This window comes from Arvicola amphibius, chromosome 3 (assembly GCF_903992535.2).
Source record: "Arvicola amphibius chromosome 3, mArvAmp1.2, whole genome shotgun sequence".
Taxonomy (NCBI): domain Eukaryota; kingdom Metazoa; phylum Chordata; class Mammalia; order Rodentia; family Cricetidae; genus Arvicola; species Arvicola amphibius.
Window position 1 is genome coordinate 62293171 of NC_052049.1, and position 17749 is coordinate 62310919.

The 17749-nt window shown below is 38.0% G+C and overlaps 1 protein-coding gene across 1 annotated transcript; it reads right to left on the reverse strand.

Annotated features, from left to right (window-relative positions):
* Window positions 1–785: 785 nt before the first annotated feature.
* Window positions 786–12379, reverse strand: LOC121677122 (40S ribosomal protein S19-like). The gene is made up of 4 exons (XM_042054687.1): window positions 12311–12379; window positions 9852–9962; window positions 8514–8690; window positions 786–1175 (listed from the first exon to the last, which is right to left on the reverse strand). The coding sequence occupies exons 1-4, from the start codon at window positions 12377–12379 to the stop codon at window positions 786–788; spliced, it is 747 nt and encodes a 248-aa protein (XP_041910621.1).
* Between the last annotated feature and the right edge of the window lie 5370 nt (window positions 12380–17749).

The window sequence follows — 17749 nt, forward strand, 5'->3', positions numbered from 1 at the left end:
AAAACTACCATTTTACCAAAGCTATTGCAAATATCTGAAAGATTCAATTCAATATCAATCAAAATCCCTACCTTTTTCTTCACAGATGAAAGAAAACTGTCTCGAATTCTATATGGAGCCACAAAAGACCCCAGATACCCAAAACAATACTGAGCAAAAAGAACAATGCTAGAGATGGTACCACCTCAGGTCTTAAATACATTACAGATTTATAGCAATAAGAATCATATGGTACTGGTACAAAACCAGACATACACATCAATGGAAGAAAATTGAAAACCCAATCATAAGTACACATAATTCCAGTCATTTTATATTAGACAAAAATGCCAAAAGCATGCATTGGAGAAAAGAAAGCATCTTGAACAAATGATGCTGGAAAAACTTCAAGTCAATATGCAGAAGCAGGAAATTAGACATTTATGCATCACCTTTCATAAAAACAAATTTCAAATGAATCAAAAGCCTAAACTTGAATCCTAAAACACTGAAATTTCTTGGAGAAAACACAGGCAGCACCCTTCATGGCACACACATGCATGCATACATGTGGGTATGTGGTGTGTGTGTGTGTGTAACAGCCACTAATAAAAACAGAGGTCATGAGCTTGATTAAAGCAGATGGGGGATATGGGAAGGTTAGTGTGTAGGGAGGAAAGGAAAGGAGAAAATGATGCTATTATATTCTCAAAAACTAAAAGAAGTAACTTTATGTACTACATTTTCTTTTCTTTTTTTTTTTTTTTTAATGAATGAGGCAATTGATTAACCCAGCATCCTTTGTTCTAATGCTTCTTGTTGGCAGCTGCCACCTGTCCGGCAATCCTGTCCAGATCTCTCTGTCCCTGAGGTGTTAGCTTGCGGCCCCCATCTTGGTCCTTTTCCACCATTTTCAGTCCCTCCAGTGCTTGGAGAACGCGGCAGGCCACACTCTTGGAGCCTCTGCTGAAGTGGCTGGGCCTGACACTGTTTCTCTGCCGTCCTCCATAGATCTTGGTCATGGAACCAACCCCAGCACCACCACGCTTGTGGGTAGAACCAGTTCTCATCGCAGGAGCAAGCTCTTTATGTTTGGCCAGCTTGACTGTTTCCACCCATTTGGGGACTTTCAGCTTCCCGGACTTTTTGAGGAAGGCTTCCAAAGCTCTGACGAACTCCTGCTGGTTACAGTAACTCTAGGCATCATGTGGCCTCTGCGCTGCTAGCCAGGGGAAAAACTGTACTACATTTTCTTTATCCATTCTTCACTTGAGGGGCATCTAGGTTGTTTCCAGATTGTGACTATTACAAATAATGCTGCTATGAAACATGGCTGAACAAATGTCCTTGTAGTATGATTGAGCAACCTTTGAGCAACCTTTTGAGCCCAAGAGTGCTATTGCTGGATCCTGAAGTAGATTAATTCTCAATATTCTGAGAAACCACCATACTGATTTCCAGAGTGGTTGTACAAGTTTGTGTTCCCACCAGCAATAGAGGAGTGTTCCTTTTAATCAACATCACATCCGCTCTAGCATAAGCTATCATTGGTGTTTTTGATCTTAGCCATTTTGACTGGTGTCAGAATTTAGATGGTATCTCAGAGTCATTTCAATTTTCATTTCCCTGATAACTAAGGATGTTGAACTTTTCCTTAAGTGTCTTTTAGCCATTTGAGGTTCTTCTGTTGAGAATTCTTTGTTTAGTTCTGTACCCTATTTTTTAATTGGATTATTTGGAATTTTGATATCTAATTTCTTGAGTTCTTTATATATTTTGGAGATCAGTCTTCTGTCTGATGTAGGATTGGTGAAGATCTTTTCCCATTCAGTAGGCTGCCTTTTCCTCTTATTGACTGTGTCCTTTGCTTTACAGAAGCCTCTCAGTTTCAGGAGGTCCCAAATATTTATTGTTTCTCTCAGTGTCTGTGCTTCTGATGTTATATTTATGAAGTAGTCTCCTATGCCCATTCATTGAAGGCTACTTCCTACTTTTTCTTCTATCAGGTTGAATGTGGTCAGATTTATAATGAGGTCTTTAATCCATTTGAACTTGAATTTTGGGATAGAATATGGATATATCTGCATTCTTCTACATATTGACATTCAGTTATGCCAGCATCATTTGTTGAAGATGCTTTCTTTTTCCATTGTATAATTTTAGTTTCTTTGTAAACAATCAAGCATTCATAGGTGTAAATTAATATCTGGGTCTTCGATTCAATTCCATTGGTCAACCTCTCAGTTTTAATGTCAATGCTAGACTGTTTTCATTACTGAAACTCTATAATAGAGCTTGATGTCAGAGATGGTGATGCCTCTGGGAGTTCCTTTATCTGCATCATTGTTTTGGCTATCCTGGGTTTTTGTTTTTCCATATAAAGTTGAATATTGTTCTTTCCAGGTCTGTGAAGAATTGTATTGGTATTTTGATTGGGATTGCATTGAAACTTTAAAAACTATATATATTAAATCTAAGAAAACAAAAGAGGAAAAAAGACCAAGTGGTATAAAAATTATATTCAGCATCACTGATCATAACAGAAATGAAAATTAAAATTACAATGAGATGCCATTTTATAACTGGTCAAAGGACTATTTTCCAAAGACTGCTTTTGGGGAAGAAAAATGTTTTCCGAGTTTCATATTCTAGCAAATTGCTAGAGTTGGCCACAGAACTTACATCCCCCTTGTTAACTTGAAAACCAGCTGCAGCATCCTCAGAAATAAATGACTCATTAGCAAACCCACTTCTTCTCAGAAATAATGGAAAATTGCCTCCCTCCTTTGGTAACTGCAATTCTCATTTATTAATAAAAATTACTAGGTAAAGAAGTATACAAACTGATTCATCTATTAGTACAACTGAGATCTACAAGATAAAGAATAAGAAGAAATTGAAAAATCAGTTCTGTTATTAACACTATTTCTGAGTCAGTTTTGGTCACTTCCAAACATTTCCTCTTATTACATCCAAGACTCATGTTATTTTCTAACTTGTATCATTTGATGTTCTGTGAAATGTGTACAAATCTGTCAACTAATGAATATGGAGAAAACCCAAGTAAATCAGGACCTCTGAGAACCATCAAAATAATCAGGGTGAGAGATCCTTTCTTATAGGAACTGTTAAGGTACCAGCTGTAATTACTTTTAAAGATACAAGGAAGACAAGATAAGAGTCTTTTGGTATTATGCTTATCATGTGAAAGTAGAATCAGACCTGTCTAATATGATTTGAAAGAGCTAATCAAAGATGTAGGAGTAAACTTTTATAGTTACTTTCTTCTCGTGTCTCTACATGTTGTGTTCATGTTCAGTGTCTCCTCTTCCAGGACCCTAGCCACATTGGATTACATTCCCAAGGCCTCACCTGATATCAAATACAATCACATTTTAAGATACTGGATCAAAGTTTGACATAAGAATTGGGAGGCACAGTCAGTTCATTGTACTCCGTTCTTCATCTCTTCCTGCTTTGTTGACAAAAAAAGAAAAGGTCACTGGACCCTGAGACTGACAGAGGGAATGAGAATGCAATAACAATGTGTTTTGGTAGTTACTGCCTAACCAAGATCTATTTGTATTGATGGAGACCATACAACAAACAAGATGAAAATTACCCAAAATCTTATTGTAGTGGTTGGAAGAAACAATGTGAGACAGATATTTTCTGACCCATTTGCATCATCTTTTTTTCATAAGTGTTTACCTGTTTCTGCAATTACTTCTAAAAATTAAAGTTAGGTAAGTGATCAATATGTGTTACTTGGGATAAGAAGATTCACTAATTACCTATGTTATGTATGTTTTTAATAACACATATTAGCTAAGACACAAAGAGACTGCAGCATAATTGTATATAAGAGGTTTTTAAATCTTAAGAAGTCTCTCATCAAATCTTTCAAATCTCACAATTCTGACTTTTGCAACAATAAACTAAGATTTTCTGTTCAATTTCTATGTAAACTTCCTTAGTTAGGGCATATCTTCTGTTGCCATGTATAGAGTTTATGGGTTCCTTCATTTGATAATTATTTAGTGGGTGGTGACTGCCACAAACTGCGTCTGCAACAGTAAAGGAAACCTCCATGGTTCCTAACAATCTCAGTTCTTGAGAACCATGTCCTCTAGAAAGGTGTGCACACAAGTAGACAAGCAATTACCACAGTGGGTGGTAAGCACTCCACTAGGACAGGCCTGGGCTGTCTGCCTCTGTCTGTGACATCAGGACAAGATTCCTGGATAAGGAGTATGTAGCCAGCAAGCAAATACAGTGCAGGTCACTCCATTTGTGCCTTTTTCTTCTAGCTCACTTTATTTTGAAAATGTTCAAAACTATAAATTTTTTGTTTTAACTTATTTTTCTAAAAGTAGTTGTGTATGTGTCTGTGTGTGCACATATGTGGCTCGCACATGTGTACCACTGTGTGTCTGTGAAGATCAGAGGACAACTTGGAGGACTCAGTTATCTCATTCCACCCAAAGGGCTTAAGAGATGGAGTCTAGATTGCCATGCTTGGTGGTAAGTGCCGTCACCTCTTCAGTCATCTCGCTGACCCCTGAAATTTTGATTTTAGGAAAGTGTAATAATAATATACATCTATATACATTATGTATATATAAAAGTGTATATATGTAATGAAAATTTTAATCTGTCACTAATTTGTATGTTTGCTCTATTTGCTCCATATAGCTCTCAACGTAAGTAGACACACAAACACACACATATTTTTTCTTCAAACATCTTGAAAATCAGCTGACTATCATAACACCTTATCCCTAAATATTTTAATGCTCTAGAAATACAATACAGAGTTACTACATCCAAGAAGTTGAAAGTTCAACCAATAGCATCAGCTAGTATGAGCCAGTAGTCAAAGATCTCAAATAATCCTCCAAATCATTTATAGTTAGTTTTGCTTATTTACCCGGGATCCATGTGAGGAAGGCCATTCAACAATCTGAAAGCAGGCCCCACCCTTCCTTCAGAAAGAAACAGTGTTTCAATCTAGCTTCCCAGAGAAGCAAAGGTCCCCGCTTCCATGTAAGTAGGTGGCATTTACCATCACTCCTTAAGCAGTACTGATGTTTAGATTTCTTGACACCTAATGTGAAAATCGCTACTTTTCCGGTACCCCAAATATTGCTGTCATGTTCTCCATTGCAGATGATGACCGTGGGAGAGCTGGGTCTGCCTCCCACACTGTCAGGCTTGCCTTGCTGATATTCCTGAGGTGAGATATGAGACTGGAGATGGACTTTGTGGCCCTGCCTCTGAATCCCTCTTCCCTATATCACATCCAGCACTCACCCAGAGCTTTTAGCAGACCCTACACACACAAGACAGAATCCATCCACAGGTGTCATTGGAGGTTTCCTCTGCCCAGTTCTACACTGCATCTAGTACAGTGTCTGATGGTTGCTGAATGAGTGAATTACAAAAGGAAATACAACCATTTATCACTTCCAAGTGCTGCTCTGCAGTAGTGTTGCCTGTCAGGAGCCACGCCACAGCCACAGGGGTTTATGAATTGGCATCATATTACAAGCATGCGGTTTAACACCAGTGAATTCCCTTCATCCAGGCTTGTGGGGAATAAAATGCCAATGTGTTTTCATGGCCGCCCTGAATATGTTGGTAGTAAAATATTCACGACTTAGAGAATTATGCAGTGTGTTTTCAACAGCAGCTTTTGGAAGCCACTTTTTCCATTAAAACTGTCAGTTTGGTAATACAACCATGATTTCAAAGCAAAGGAGCATTATGTTGCAAATCAAAGATAGATTACATATTTTATGTTCACATATTCTAGGACCTTCACAGTGTGGAGTTGTTGGATTCCTTTTTTTTAGGCTTGATACAAGTCATATCCATTTTTGAATTAGGATGTATCACCTTCATTATGCAGCAAACACACCCGGTGTATGATCTACGTGGTGTCACCAGGTACGGTAACTGCTCTAGCCACTTGCAACCACAAGAGAAAGGGTAGCACTGAGAAAGGCATCCCCTGTGGCTTCATTCTTTCAGCAAATGAATCTATATCTTCTAGGCCATGTACAATGGTAGGAAATGTGCCCATATCCCCAAAGATCTATAATTATGCCAGAGCTGCCCATCAAATAACAAGATGAATCAATAAATTTATAACCAAGAGCCCTCAAATATAATAACAAAACTTAATTTTTTAGCCAAGAAATGTTTATTAATATCTTAATCAATTAGTTGTAATAGGAATTGTCCAGTGGATTTGTGGTGAGGAGGAGAGCGTGCTTGGCAATAAGACAGAGTCTGCCTCTTGATTATAGGTTACAAAACACACTTGTGCATACTCAATGGCAAGCGGGGAGGAGGATAAAGGGAATTAAAACTCTTAAAATAACAGTATTTGTCCATAAGTGCTGAGATTTTTCCATGATGCGTGTAAGTGACAAGATGATTGCCTGTTTAAATACTGTGAGATAATATGGCTCAGAGATCCCCATCTTTCACAATAGGATGGCAGGCAGGGACTGTATAAATTATACTAATGTCGGAACCATCCTTGAAACATAGATTCAAATTAGATGAGGATGGGATATTTAAGCATTCCTTCTGGTCAATAAGTCTCTGTAAAGGGGAAAATGAGCTAACAGAGACTATAAAGAGATGATGACTAAAACTGTTGGCTCTGGCCTCAAATATCCTGGGTCCAAATTCCGTCCCTGTCACTCCTATCCCTCACTAAGTCCTTAAAAATAAGTTAACCCCTAAGCACTCTGTTTTCTGTTTCTACATCGGGGTAAGAGACCCAAATTTGGGCCAACCAAAGACCTTTCCTTATACCTACCTGCTCTCTGAGTTCTTGCAGCTGTAGGTGTGGCAGGATATTGAGACTCTGAGGTAGGATGTGCTCAGCAGGCTCAGGCAGGAGCTGCAGGAAAGCAGCTGGCTCGGCCACTTGATCTTCTTACTGGAGTGAAGAGGTCTCCTAAATTGTGGCAGCCATCTTGCAGGTTAATGGGAAAATTTAGAGATCCCCAAAGACGTGACCCCTGACATCGCTGAGCCACAAGACAGTCACGCACAGTTCTCTATCTTTAAACTTCTTCCCATATAAGAAAATTGTAGTCACTCATAACTTCGATTGCTCTAATGCAATCAGATAATCTCACAGAATTATGTAGTGTTTGAATGAGAACCATCCCCATGGGTTCATATGATATTTTTGAATACTTGATCAAGTTGGTGAAACCATCTAGGGAGAAGTAGAAGGTCCGGCATTGTTACAAGAGGTGTGTCTAAAAGTAGGCTTTGGGGTTTCAAAAGACTAACATCACTCCCAGTATGTGGGTTTCATGATTATGTCTCAGGATGTAAGGTCTCCGCTACTGCTCCAGTGCCATGTTCCCTGCCATAACAATCATGGACTCTGTAACTGTAAGCTTGATAATCTGTTTTGGTCATAATGTGTTATCCCAGCAGTAGAAAAGGGACTGAGACACACTGTCAAGTGCAATGATTCACCAGGTACCCAGCGTACTACTTAACGAGTGTGAGTATCTTGGTATTGACTAGCTGTGGACTAGCCATGGACTAGCTGTGGACTAGCCATGGACTAGCTGTGGACTAGCTGTGGACTAGCCGTGGACTGGATGTGGACTAGCTATGGACTAGCTGTGGACTAGCCGTGGACTAGCCGTGGACTAGCTGTGGACTAGCTGTGGACTAGCTGTGGACTAGCCGTGGACTAGCTGTGGACTAGCTGTGGTTCTCATGTCAGCAGTATCTGCAAAATCATTATTATATTTTTAAATCTACAAAGAATAAGATTTTTCTACCAACAAGATACCCCTTTGTGTGCTGCCTTTAATGCCATGAGTTTAGAATGGAGACTAGCCAATGACTCAAGGATCCTCAGGTTTAATTTACTCTGAAGAGAGCCAAGCCCTTGAAAAATCTAATGTGGCTTTGAGATAGCATTGGCTAAAAGCCGTGGTCACTTCATGCACTGAAGAATCTGGGTCACTACAAATCAACTCTAAAAGAAAAAAGGGTAGAGAATAGGTCATGTGGATTTACAGGAAATGTAATTATATGAAACACAAGTTAGGAATAATGAAAGCAAAATACATATATTAACATAAATGTGTATGAGAGTTTTGTCTGCATGTCTTCTGTTCCCAGAAGAGGTCAAGTCTCCTAGAACTGGAGTTACAGACGGTAGTGGGCCACCTTGTGGGTGCTTGGAATCAAACCTGGGTTCTCTGGGGGGAAAGTCAGTGTTCCTAACCTCAAGCTGTCTCTCCACACCCAGAAAAATATCTCTTTAAGAATCTCTCTCATTAAAAGAAATCTACTGTTCTCTCATCTTGTTGCTTAGAAAAAGACAAGTGTTTTCCTTCTCATCATCAGATATGAGCCCTTATCCATCAAAAGTCCACAGCCAGTTTCAATCTGGCAAAGGCGAGGAAACAGTCTGATCCCCTAATGCAGTCACTAAATAACTGAATGGCAAACTCCAGCGTATTAAAGAAAATATGGAAACTTACAACATGACACTTTGGTTTAGAATGGGTAGTCTGTGTACAAACAGCACAGAAGCGTGGAGCCTGGTCACCTTCCTGCTGAATGCTCACTTCCTCTGACTTTTGCCAGTGAGAGAAATAGCAAGTGTCATTCTCTAAGCTCCAGGTTGTACAAATGGCTGGAGAGAATATGGGTTGGTCCTGGCATGAAGTCCAACAGTACTGGCCTCCACACTGAACACCGCGCGCTGGTCTGACAGTGGCTGGCAAAGCCCTAGATATGGGTTTCTTCCAAAAGCTTACAGCGACTCAAGCTAATACTGTGTGGTGTGAAATAAACATTATTATGTAATTCCCAGCTTCTGAAGCTGGCCTTTCTGGAGCACAATAGGCCTACTTCCTGTCTTCTGGGTAAACAGTGTGTGATTCAGAGCGCTGTGCCACGCTGGCCCATTAGACAGAACTACCCGAGTCTCCTGGCAGCATAGCTGGAGCTAACACAGTGCCCCTTTCTCCTTCCTTCTTATTCATAGTGATGCGAGGCTGAATTGTGAGCTTCCCCTCTGAGCTTCCTGGCATTGGTTCGTTTGCATCTCCTCCCCTGCATTATTCAAACACAGTGTGCTTCATATTTATGAGCTTACAGAATTTCTGGTCTCCTGCTTCTGCCATTCTTAAGAACCGTCGAAGGAAAAGGGTGTGACCGTGAAAGCGAGTGTGTAACAAACCTCATCCAAATGCAGGCAGTGTATTGGGAATCTTAATTCTGTTAGAGCATGGACAATGAATGTATTTGTGTTCGTTACTTTCCCACTTTGAGGTTAAACAAACCAGTGAATGGGACTCCGGGTGGCAACAGAATGAGAGACTGCACTGGATGACGCAGGCCCACAAATGTCGGGGAGCATTTTAAAAACAAGTCTCTTTGCTGCCTTCCCATGACTCTGTAGCAATTTGGCTGCTGGAAATGGAAATGAATAGCCTCAGTCCACCAATATCTTCATTCAGCAGTTTGGTTCTAAGATTCACGTGATGCATTTATCTCTATGGCTCCTTCTAAGAAAATGTGCCCCATTCAAAGAAGGTTTGAATTAGCCATAGTTAATGTGTTCCACCTACTCCCAAATTGATATCCTTTCCTGAATAAGGTCCTAATTTGCAATAATTGCTAGACTGAATAACTTGCTGCAATCCTTCTCCCAATGCTGCCACAAGATGTTTCCCACCAATGTGATAAACTGAATACAGTTGTATTTAAACAACACACACACACACATGCAGACACACACACACATGCAGACACACACACACACACACATCACTTTCACACACCTATGCATGGACACAATGATACACACATACCACACTTTTGACAATGGTAATGGCCCCCCTCTGGTCCTGTTTCATTGCTGTGCCCACATAAGATAAATAAGTAGCACATATTGAAGGGGTGGATACAGCTGCTTCTACCACCTGCCCAAAACATCCACTTCATGAACAATTATGTAACAACACCGTACTCAACATGGTTTGTAATTAAAACTGCAGGAATATGGGCTCAAGTTCTTATTCTGAAAATTAACTTCTGTGAATAAAAAGGATACGGTGCAAGATGCAAAAACTGAATAATAGTAGGAGCTCGACATTCGGACAGCATTTGTTAGCACGCCATTTAGCTTAAGCTTCCTGCATTATGAGTCAAAAGCTATGCTGATTCAGTAAAAAACATTTTACATTTAATTCTGTAAAACGTGTAAGAGTCCGACCCTCCCAAATCAAGAAGATGTTAACTGTCCAGCCTGAATACGAGCAGCAAGAATGAGAGGAGCAGGACACAGCATATCATTCTCTATTAGTAGGGTTTTGTCAAGTTCAAGTCCAGCCCAAATCCCTAGAAATAAAATGGTCTACATTTTTGCTAACATCCCCTCTGCATATTCTTGTTTCTATTTAAAAGTTATCTGTTGAATTGTGTGTGTGTGTGTGTGTGTGTGTGTGTGCGTGTGTGTATTTATGTAGTGGTACGTGCATGTGTGAATGCAGGTGACTATTACAATCAGCGTGAGCTCCCCCACATAGTGCTGGGAACTAAATTCGTGTAAGAGAAGTACAAACTCTACTTCTGAGCCATCTCTTCAGTCCCAGTTATTCTATTTTTATGTTCTCACAAAAGAAGAGTAATATAATAGAAATAATCCTTATTATGTGTTAGAGTGAACTATGTCATATTTTTCCTAAGAAATAAGAAAATAGTTCTTACCTATCTTTCTCTTCTTCTTTATTTATACTATTGCTGATGCTTATTAGATATTTATTCAAATAAAACTTGCCTTCCAACAAAAAAAAACTAACTACATGAATATTGCCAAACTTTGACTCAAGTGTTCAGGCTATAAGTTTACTAAGCACTTTCTATATTATGGGGACCTAATGTAAACAATAACTGATGTTTATCTATAGAAGGTCATGCTACAAAAAAAGACCTAAAACTTGGACAGTTTTCTTACTATGTCTAAAAGTAAAAATATAGAAATAAAATCAAAAGTGTGGGGAGAAACTATATTGAAGTGCTTCACTTCAAGGGCTGTGGTGTTTGCTTCTAAAAATAAACAAGTATCCAATGTTTGCTACCAGATCTATGGGTAAAATGGTGTGATGACTTAGCTAACAGTTTTTTATAAAAGTTTTTTTATTAAAAGAACCATGTGATGATCTAGCTAACAGTTTTTTGTTGAGGTTAGGGCTTTAAAATGAGGTAAAAGAAAAATAATAATTAAGCCTGAATTAAAATTTTTTGTTAAACTCAGCTCTTTTTTTAAAAAGTTGGTTGTGTTCTCATAAATAAGCTTCACTAGAACAGAAAATTTCTTAAGTAGTAGGGACCAGACCACAGAAACAGGTGAGGAAGAACTTGTTAATTCCTCCATAAATCTTTGAGATGCTCAGCTGGTTTATACATGTATAAACTCATGTCCATAATGCAACATTCAATCCGAAGTCTAGAGTTAGCAACATCTCAGTTCCCAACTTCTGGCCTTGACCAGCTAGCTGCTGAAGATACAAGCTATTCCAGAAATACTAAGAAAAAAAACTGTACCTTTATAATGGTATAAACCACAGAAGCACAAGAAAGTAAATCAAGTTTACACAAAGCTGTTCATCTCCCCTCCATAAGTCCCAGAAGACAGTAACCCGAGGCATTCCTATGTGTCTTCTACTCCACCTCAGAGAATCTGCCCTTCAGGCAAGAGTATCATAGAATGTGCATCCCTTGGCTCTCCCGACAGTTTTCTCACTGAGGATTCAGGCCTGCATCAGGATTCTCCTGTATCAGTGAATTAAAGCCAGATGCAAATGCTTTCTCAGTATGATACATCCTGTTGAAGCCAGCAAATAAATTTAAATTTTAATGTCCTTTGAGGCAAAGAGTGTATTTAGATATCTCTTTTGTGATATGTTACAATAAAAGCAAGTACGTTTGAGGGCCTAATAATTTCTCATTATGATTGAAGCCATAAACAATAAAGTCTTCATCTATAGAAAGAGGCAGAGCATGAACAGTGACTATGGTGGATTTTGCTTTTCACCCAAGTCAACCAACAAAGAAAGCCTGTACTCATCAGAATGAGAAAGTATTTCAGCCCCAGTCCCTATTTAGTCCTTGACCTCAAATGTGACTGACAAGTGGAGTGTTGATTTGGGAATGCGAATAGACACCTGTCCACTGAGGGATGGACTGGAGCCAGCAGCTCATTACAGAGAAAACTACTAAACAGCCATTGTGGAGTAACGACTTTTCATCACCTGGGTCAGATACAAACCAATAACCTAGAGGTGAAAGGCTGTCCATCAAATTCCAGTTCCCACTTCCCAGGTCCATTCAATTCCATCTATTCAATTTTGAGAACTCTCTTCTATAGGTTTGTGCAAAAGAAGCCATGTGATTCAATAGAGTTCAGACTGTTATTATTTATGGGATGAACTGAAAGGATTATAGATTCGATCACAATTAAGTTCTCTCCTAATGAATCCGCAGGCTTTAACTAATCTTCTCAAAGTGCACATCACTTTCCTTTTCTCCTTCCATACTCTCAAGAGAAGGCACACTGGGTGATTTCAATGGTAGATGCTCTTCAGCCGTGAAGTGGATTTGACATGTAGACGAGGCTGTTTTCAGCCCAAGATTGTGAAGTTCACACTGGCTTCAGTGTTCCTGGTGTCTGAGCACACATTCACAAATTAGCAGCCAAAGTGTTTAATTTTCATGCAAGTACTTATGTGTTTACTAAAGATTAGCATTTTAATTAGTCTATATTTTTCTCTGAGACAATGGACGCGAATGGTATTTGCTGATACCTGACTAAGAGGGTTCAGTGTGGAAGGAAGGACACACAATTTTACTCACAAATACTTATTTCCTTGGCATGAGACAAGAATGACATAAGTATACATTAGTTCACCAGTGAGCCTTTGTGTGCCTGGCTAGTTGGAGGTGTCTGGATTTTAACTTTACTATTTATTATAGGCGTTTCTTGTTAATTATTGTTCTCTATGGAGTTTGGATAAAGCTTTTTCTCTCAGATGGCTTTACATTGTGATTCGGGCTCATGCTTGTAATACTAAACATTTTATCTCCTCCTTTTTCAGTTTGATAGTGTAACATTATAAAGTGACTTTAATTTAGCTTATTCTGGAAAAGGCAGAGGCTTTGAGCTTTGTCTCTGGCTTCTGATGTAACTGTCTGAGGTCTTTACCATGAAGATATTCTACACAACATGTGAATGAAGGTAAAGTTTCTTAAAATACATCAGAAGAACCCAAGAGGAATCAAATGCCTTCATCTGGAGATGCCGATAGAATGTGCATTGCATGGAATTTGCTAATTTCACAAACGAAACACAGCAGTTGAGAGGCAGTGAGTGTTTATGTTGGCATCTTAGCAAATCACATCACACATGGTCTCACCTTCTCCACTGTTACAAGGATATTAATGTGGAAAATCAGCTAAAGTTCTTCAATTTCTTCATTATCTCCAGGGATATTTTCCTTCCATTTGCTACTTCATTTCTGTCTTTCATTTTATTCAATATTTCCTACTTTGACATAAAAATGTCTGTTCTTATTTCCCTTCATAGATGATAGCACTGTGACAGTGTGTATGTTTTGCAAATTTTCTAAAATAAAATATTTGTGCTTACAGATAATCCATTTCAGATGGCCTACTCTTCATTCACCCACAGTGATTAACAGAAAAACTTTTAAATTCATGAAAAGAATGTACTTAGGTCATCAAACGTGTTTGCTTGGCTTTCTTTTTCTCCATGCAATGATTATTTTGAAAGAAAGGGGTGAAAATGAGTGGTGATTTTTTTTTAAATTGCAGTCACATAGATGAGCGTGGAGGTAGCTGTGATGTAAATGTCATATGGACGCTTAAAATGTATAATGGAAGCTGATCATCATCATTGACACGGTTATGACTGGCTGTCACATGTGTATATTTTATGGCATTGTATATAACCATGTGTTGTTATTATAACATGTAACATGACATCTGACAGGCGTTAAATGGCTCTCTGAAGAAAGAGGGCAAGGAGACAAGAAGCATCAAAATTTTCATGAAAAATAAAATAAAGCAAAACAAACTAAAAGTCAAATGATTAAAAACAGATAGTCATTATGCCTTTTCATGGTATCACTCAAAAAATAAAGCATCTAAGCTTCAGCTCTTCCAGATATTTTTTATTGCTTTTTTGTTCGCAATGTATTTTGATCGTAATTTTAAAATATTTTTCTTGAAAAATTTCCTACAATATATTGTGGTCATGTCTTTTTCTTACCAAAATCCTCCCAGATTCTCCCCATACAACTATATGTTCTCTTTTCCTCTCTCTCTCTCTCTCTCTCTCTCTCTCTCTCTCTCTCTCTCTCTCTCTCTCTCTCTTTCTCAGAAAAAAAGAAACAAAAACAAACAAAACAAAAACCCACAAAAACAAAATGCCAAAAAAGAGCATAATCCAAAAAAAAAAAAAACTCCACAAGGATACAACTGAATTTATTGTGAGTGGGTCAACTACTCCTTGGTTTGGTACCTAACTGAAGGGCAGTTGATCTACCCAATGAGACTCCATTAATTATAAACTGGTTGGCCTATTAGCTCAGGTTTCTTATTAACTAATTCTTACATCTTATGTTAACCCATTATTCTTGTAGCTTGGTACCTTATCAGCGAGGCATCCTCATCTTCCTCTGTGTCTGGGTGACGACTGCAGACTATGTCTTTCTTCTTTCCAGAATTCTCCTGTTCTTATTGCCCCACCTCTAATTTCTGTCTGGTCACCCTACCTAAACTTCCTGCCTGGCTACTGGCCAATCAGCATTTTATTAAAATACAAGTGATGGGTAAAGATCATTGTCGCATAGCAGTCATTTGTATTTTGTTTTTTGAGACCTTTCTGTTTAATCCTATATACCACTTTTTAATTAGGTTATTCATTTTCTTGGTGTTGTCTTAGTTCTTCATATATTTCAGATATTGATCCTCTGTCATATGTGTAATTACCATGCTGTAGGTTGTTTCTTTGTTAGAATGATGCTGTCCTGGGCTATTTAGAAACTTTACAGCTTTATGAGGTGTTATTTATTATGTGCTGATCTTAGAGCCTGTGCTGTTTGTGTCCTCCTGTTCAGAAAGTCCTCTTCTGTGCCACTGAGTTCAAGCTTGTTCCATACAAGGTTTTCTATCAGGTTCATGGTATCTGATTTTATGTGGAAATTCTTGGTCTACTGTAGTTAAGTTTGTGCAGTTTGGTAGATATGGATCAGTTCTAATTCTACAGATAGCTATTCAGTTTGACCAGCAGCATTTGTTGAAGATGTTGTCTTTCCCTAATGTTTATTTTTGCCTTCTTTGTCAAAATTCATGTGTCCATAGGTGTGTAGACTTACAAATGGGTCTTCAATTTGATTTTATTGACCAATACATCTATTTTTATGACAATGCTGTGCTGTTTTTATTACATTAACCTTGTAACACAACTTAAATTTGGGGTAGTGATACTTGCAGAAGTTCTTTTATTATTTGGGATTGTGTTAGTTATATTGATACCTTTGTATTTCCATGTGAATCTGCAAAATCTCCTTTCAATTTTTGTGGAGAATTGTGCTGGAATTTTGATGGGGGTTATATTCAGTCTGTATATTGAGTTTGGTAGGATGGCCACTTTCACTATATAAATCCTACCAATCCATGAGAATGGGAGAATTACATTTTTTGATATCTACTTCATTTTATTCCTTCAGATTTTTAAAGTATTTATTACATAAGCTTTTTGCTTGCTTGCCCAGAGTTATTCCAATGTATTTTTGAGGCTATTGTGAAAAGTATTAATTCATTAATTTCTTCCTAAGTCTGTTTCTCTTTGTATATAGAAAAGATACACATTTTATGCACTAATTTTGTATCTTGCTACTTTGCTGAAAGTATCTCTTAGCTGTTGAAATTTCCTCGTGGAGTCTTTGGAATATTTTATATAGAAAATTTTGTAATCTTCAAATATAAGTACTTTGACCTTTTTCCTTCCTGTTTGTATCCTTGTGATCTCCTTCAGTTGTTTTATTTTTCTAGCTAAGATATCGGGTAGTATATTGAATAGATATATAGAGAGAGTAGATATCTTTGTCTTATTCCTTATTTCAGCAGAAATGCTTTGAGTTTTCTGTTTAGGTTGATGTTGGTTGTGGCTTGCTATAATTTGCCTTTATGTTGAGATATATTCATTGTTTCCCTAGTTTCTCTGGGACTTCTCAAAACCCAAACTTCTATCACATGGGCCTTCTTTAGGCAGCATGAGACAAGAAAAGTTCATAGGTTACACTACTAAACCTTACATAAAGGGCTTCTCATTTTAGATGACCAAGAATGATTCACAAGGCTCTATACAAAAGTGATCATCTAGCAGATTTTAAAAAAAAACTGCCAAATTTACATAACAACATAATGAGTAAATGTTTCATAATCCCAAATTGCCTAATTGCCTATGTGATGCTGCTTTGTGACCCTCTTATGCAATGTCTTCTGCTGGGTTTCTCTTCTGTCTGTAGTGTTGAGGGCACAAAGAATCTGGTACCCTGTGCTTCACATGGCTTTGGAGAATTAAGGATTGGACCATATAAAATGTGAATTTATCATGTAAAATAAAACATTATGTATACAAATGGATTTGTCAATTGTTGGGCATTATAGTAATGATTAAAATAAATAAGAAATCTGTTTCCTATCTATAAAATATATTTTGATACAGACACATGACTGATATATTTCATCAAACTCTCTTCTTGAATGAATTTTTCTGTTGTAAATATTATGAAAGATATTTTACACAGAAAATACTAAAATATAATCTTCTTGAAAGTTTTTAGATGAATCTTAATCAAAACACTGGTATATGGGTGTTTAAAAAGTGTGAAAATGAATCTTGTGCAGGTTTCCAAAGTGTTTGTTAAACCTCTAAGGGAAAAACAAAGGTGTCCTGTTTCCTTCAGAGAGATATTAACTCTTCAGCCATGGTTTAGGAAAGTTTGCCCGTTAGCCTATTTCCTATTGCTCGTGCTCGTTTCCATTTCTCACACTAGGTATTTTTAACCAAATTTAAAGGACCAGTGTACCTTCTCCAGGAGGGTAAGCTTCAAACAGTCTCTCTTCGTCAACACTGTCACGTGTAAGTTGCTGCTTTTATTAGACTGGGTTACTAGTAGAATTGCCTCAGACATTACACCCAGTGCTGATTTCATGGTCATTTTTTCACACCTCTAAAACAAAGGGGTAAGTTGGGATTTCCCCATATTTAGAAAAGATACAAAAAATAATTTTGCATTTTTCAAAGAGGGAGTAGTACCACAAAACCCTGATTTTAATTTGCCTCAAGAATTGAGATATCAAATATCCTCCAAGACTTCCTGCAGACTCCTGGACTATCCTTTATGTTCATGTCATCGAGGAGGATGAAGAATGACTCAGATGGAATGTGGATAACCTAGAACCATCATAAACGTATGCTTTAACATACATTTTCCTTAGGTATACGCCATTTTCGCTATCAAAATACCATGTGAAATGGGTTTCACAGTAAGAGAAGGTCTGTTGTAGATAAGACTATATACAAAGAGCTTTTGATCACCTAAAATAATTAACCACGGGGCTGGAGAGATGGCTCAGTGGTTAAGAGCACTGACTGCTCTTCCAGAGGACTTGGGTTCAA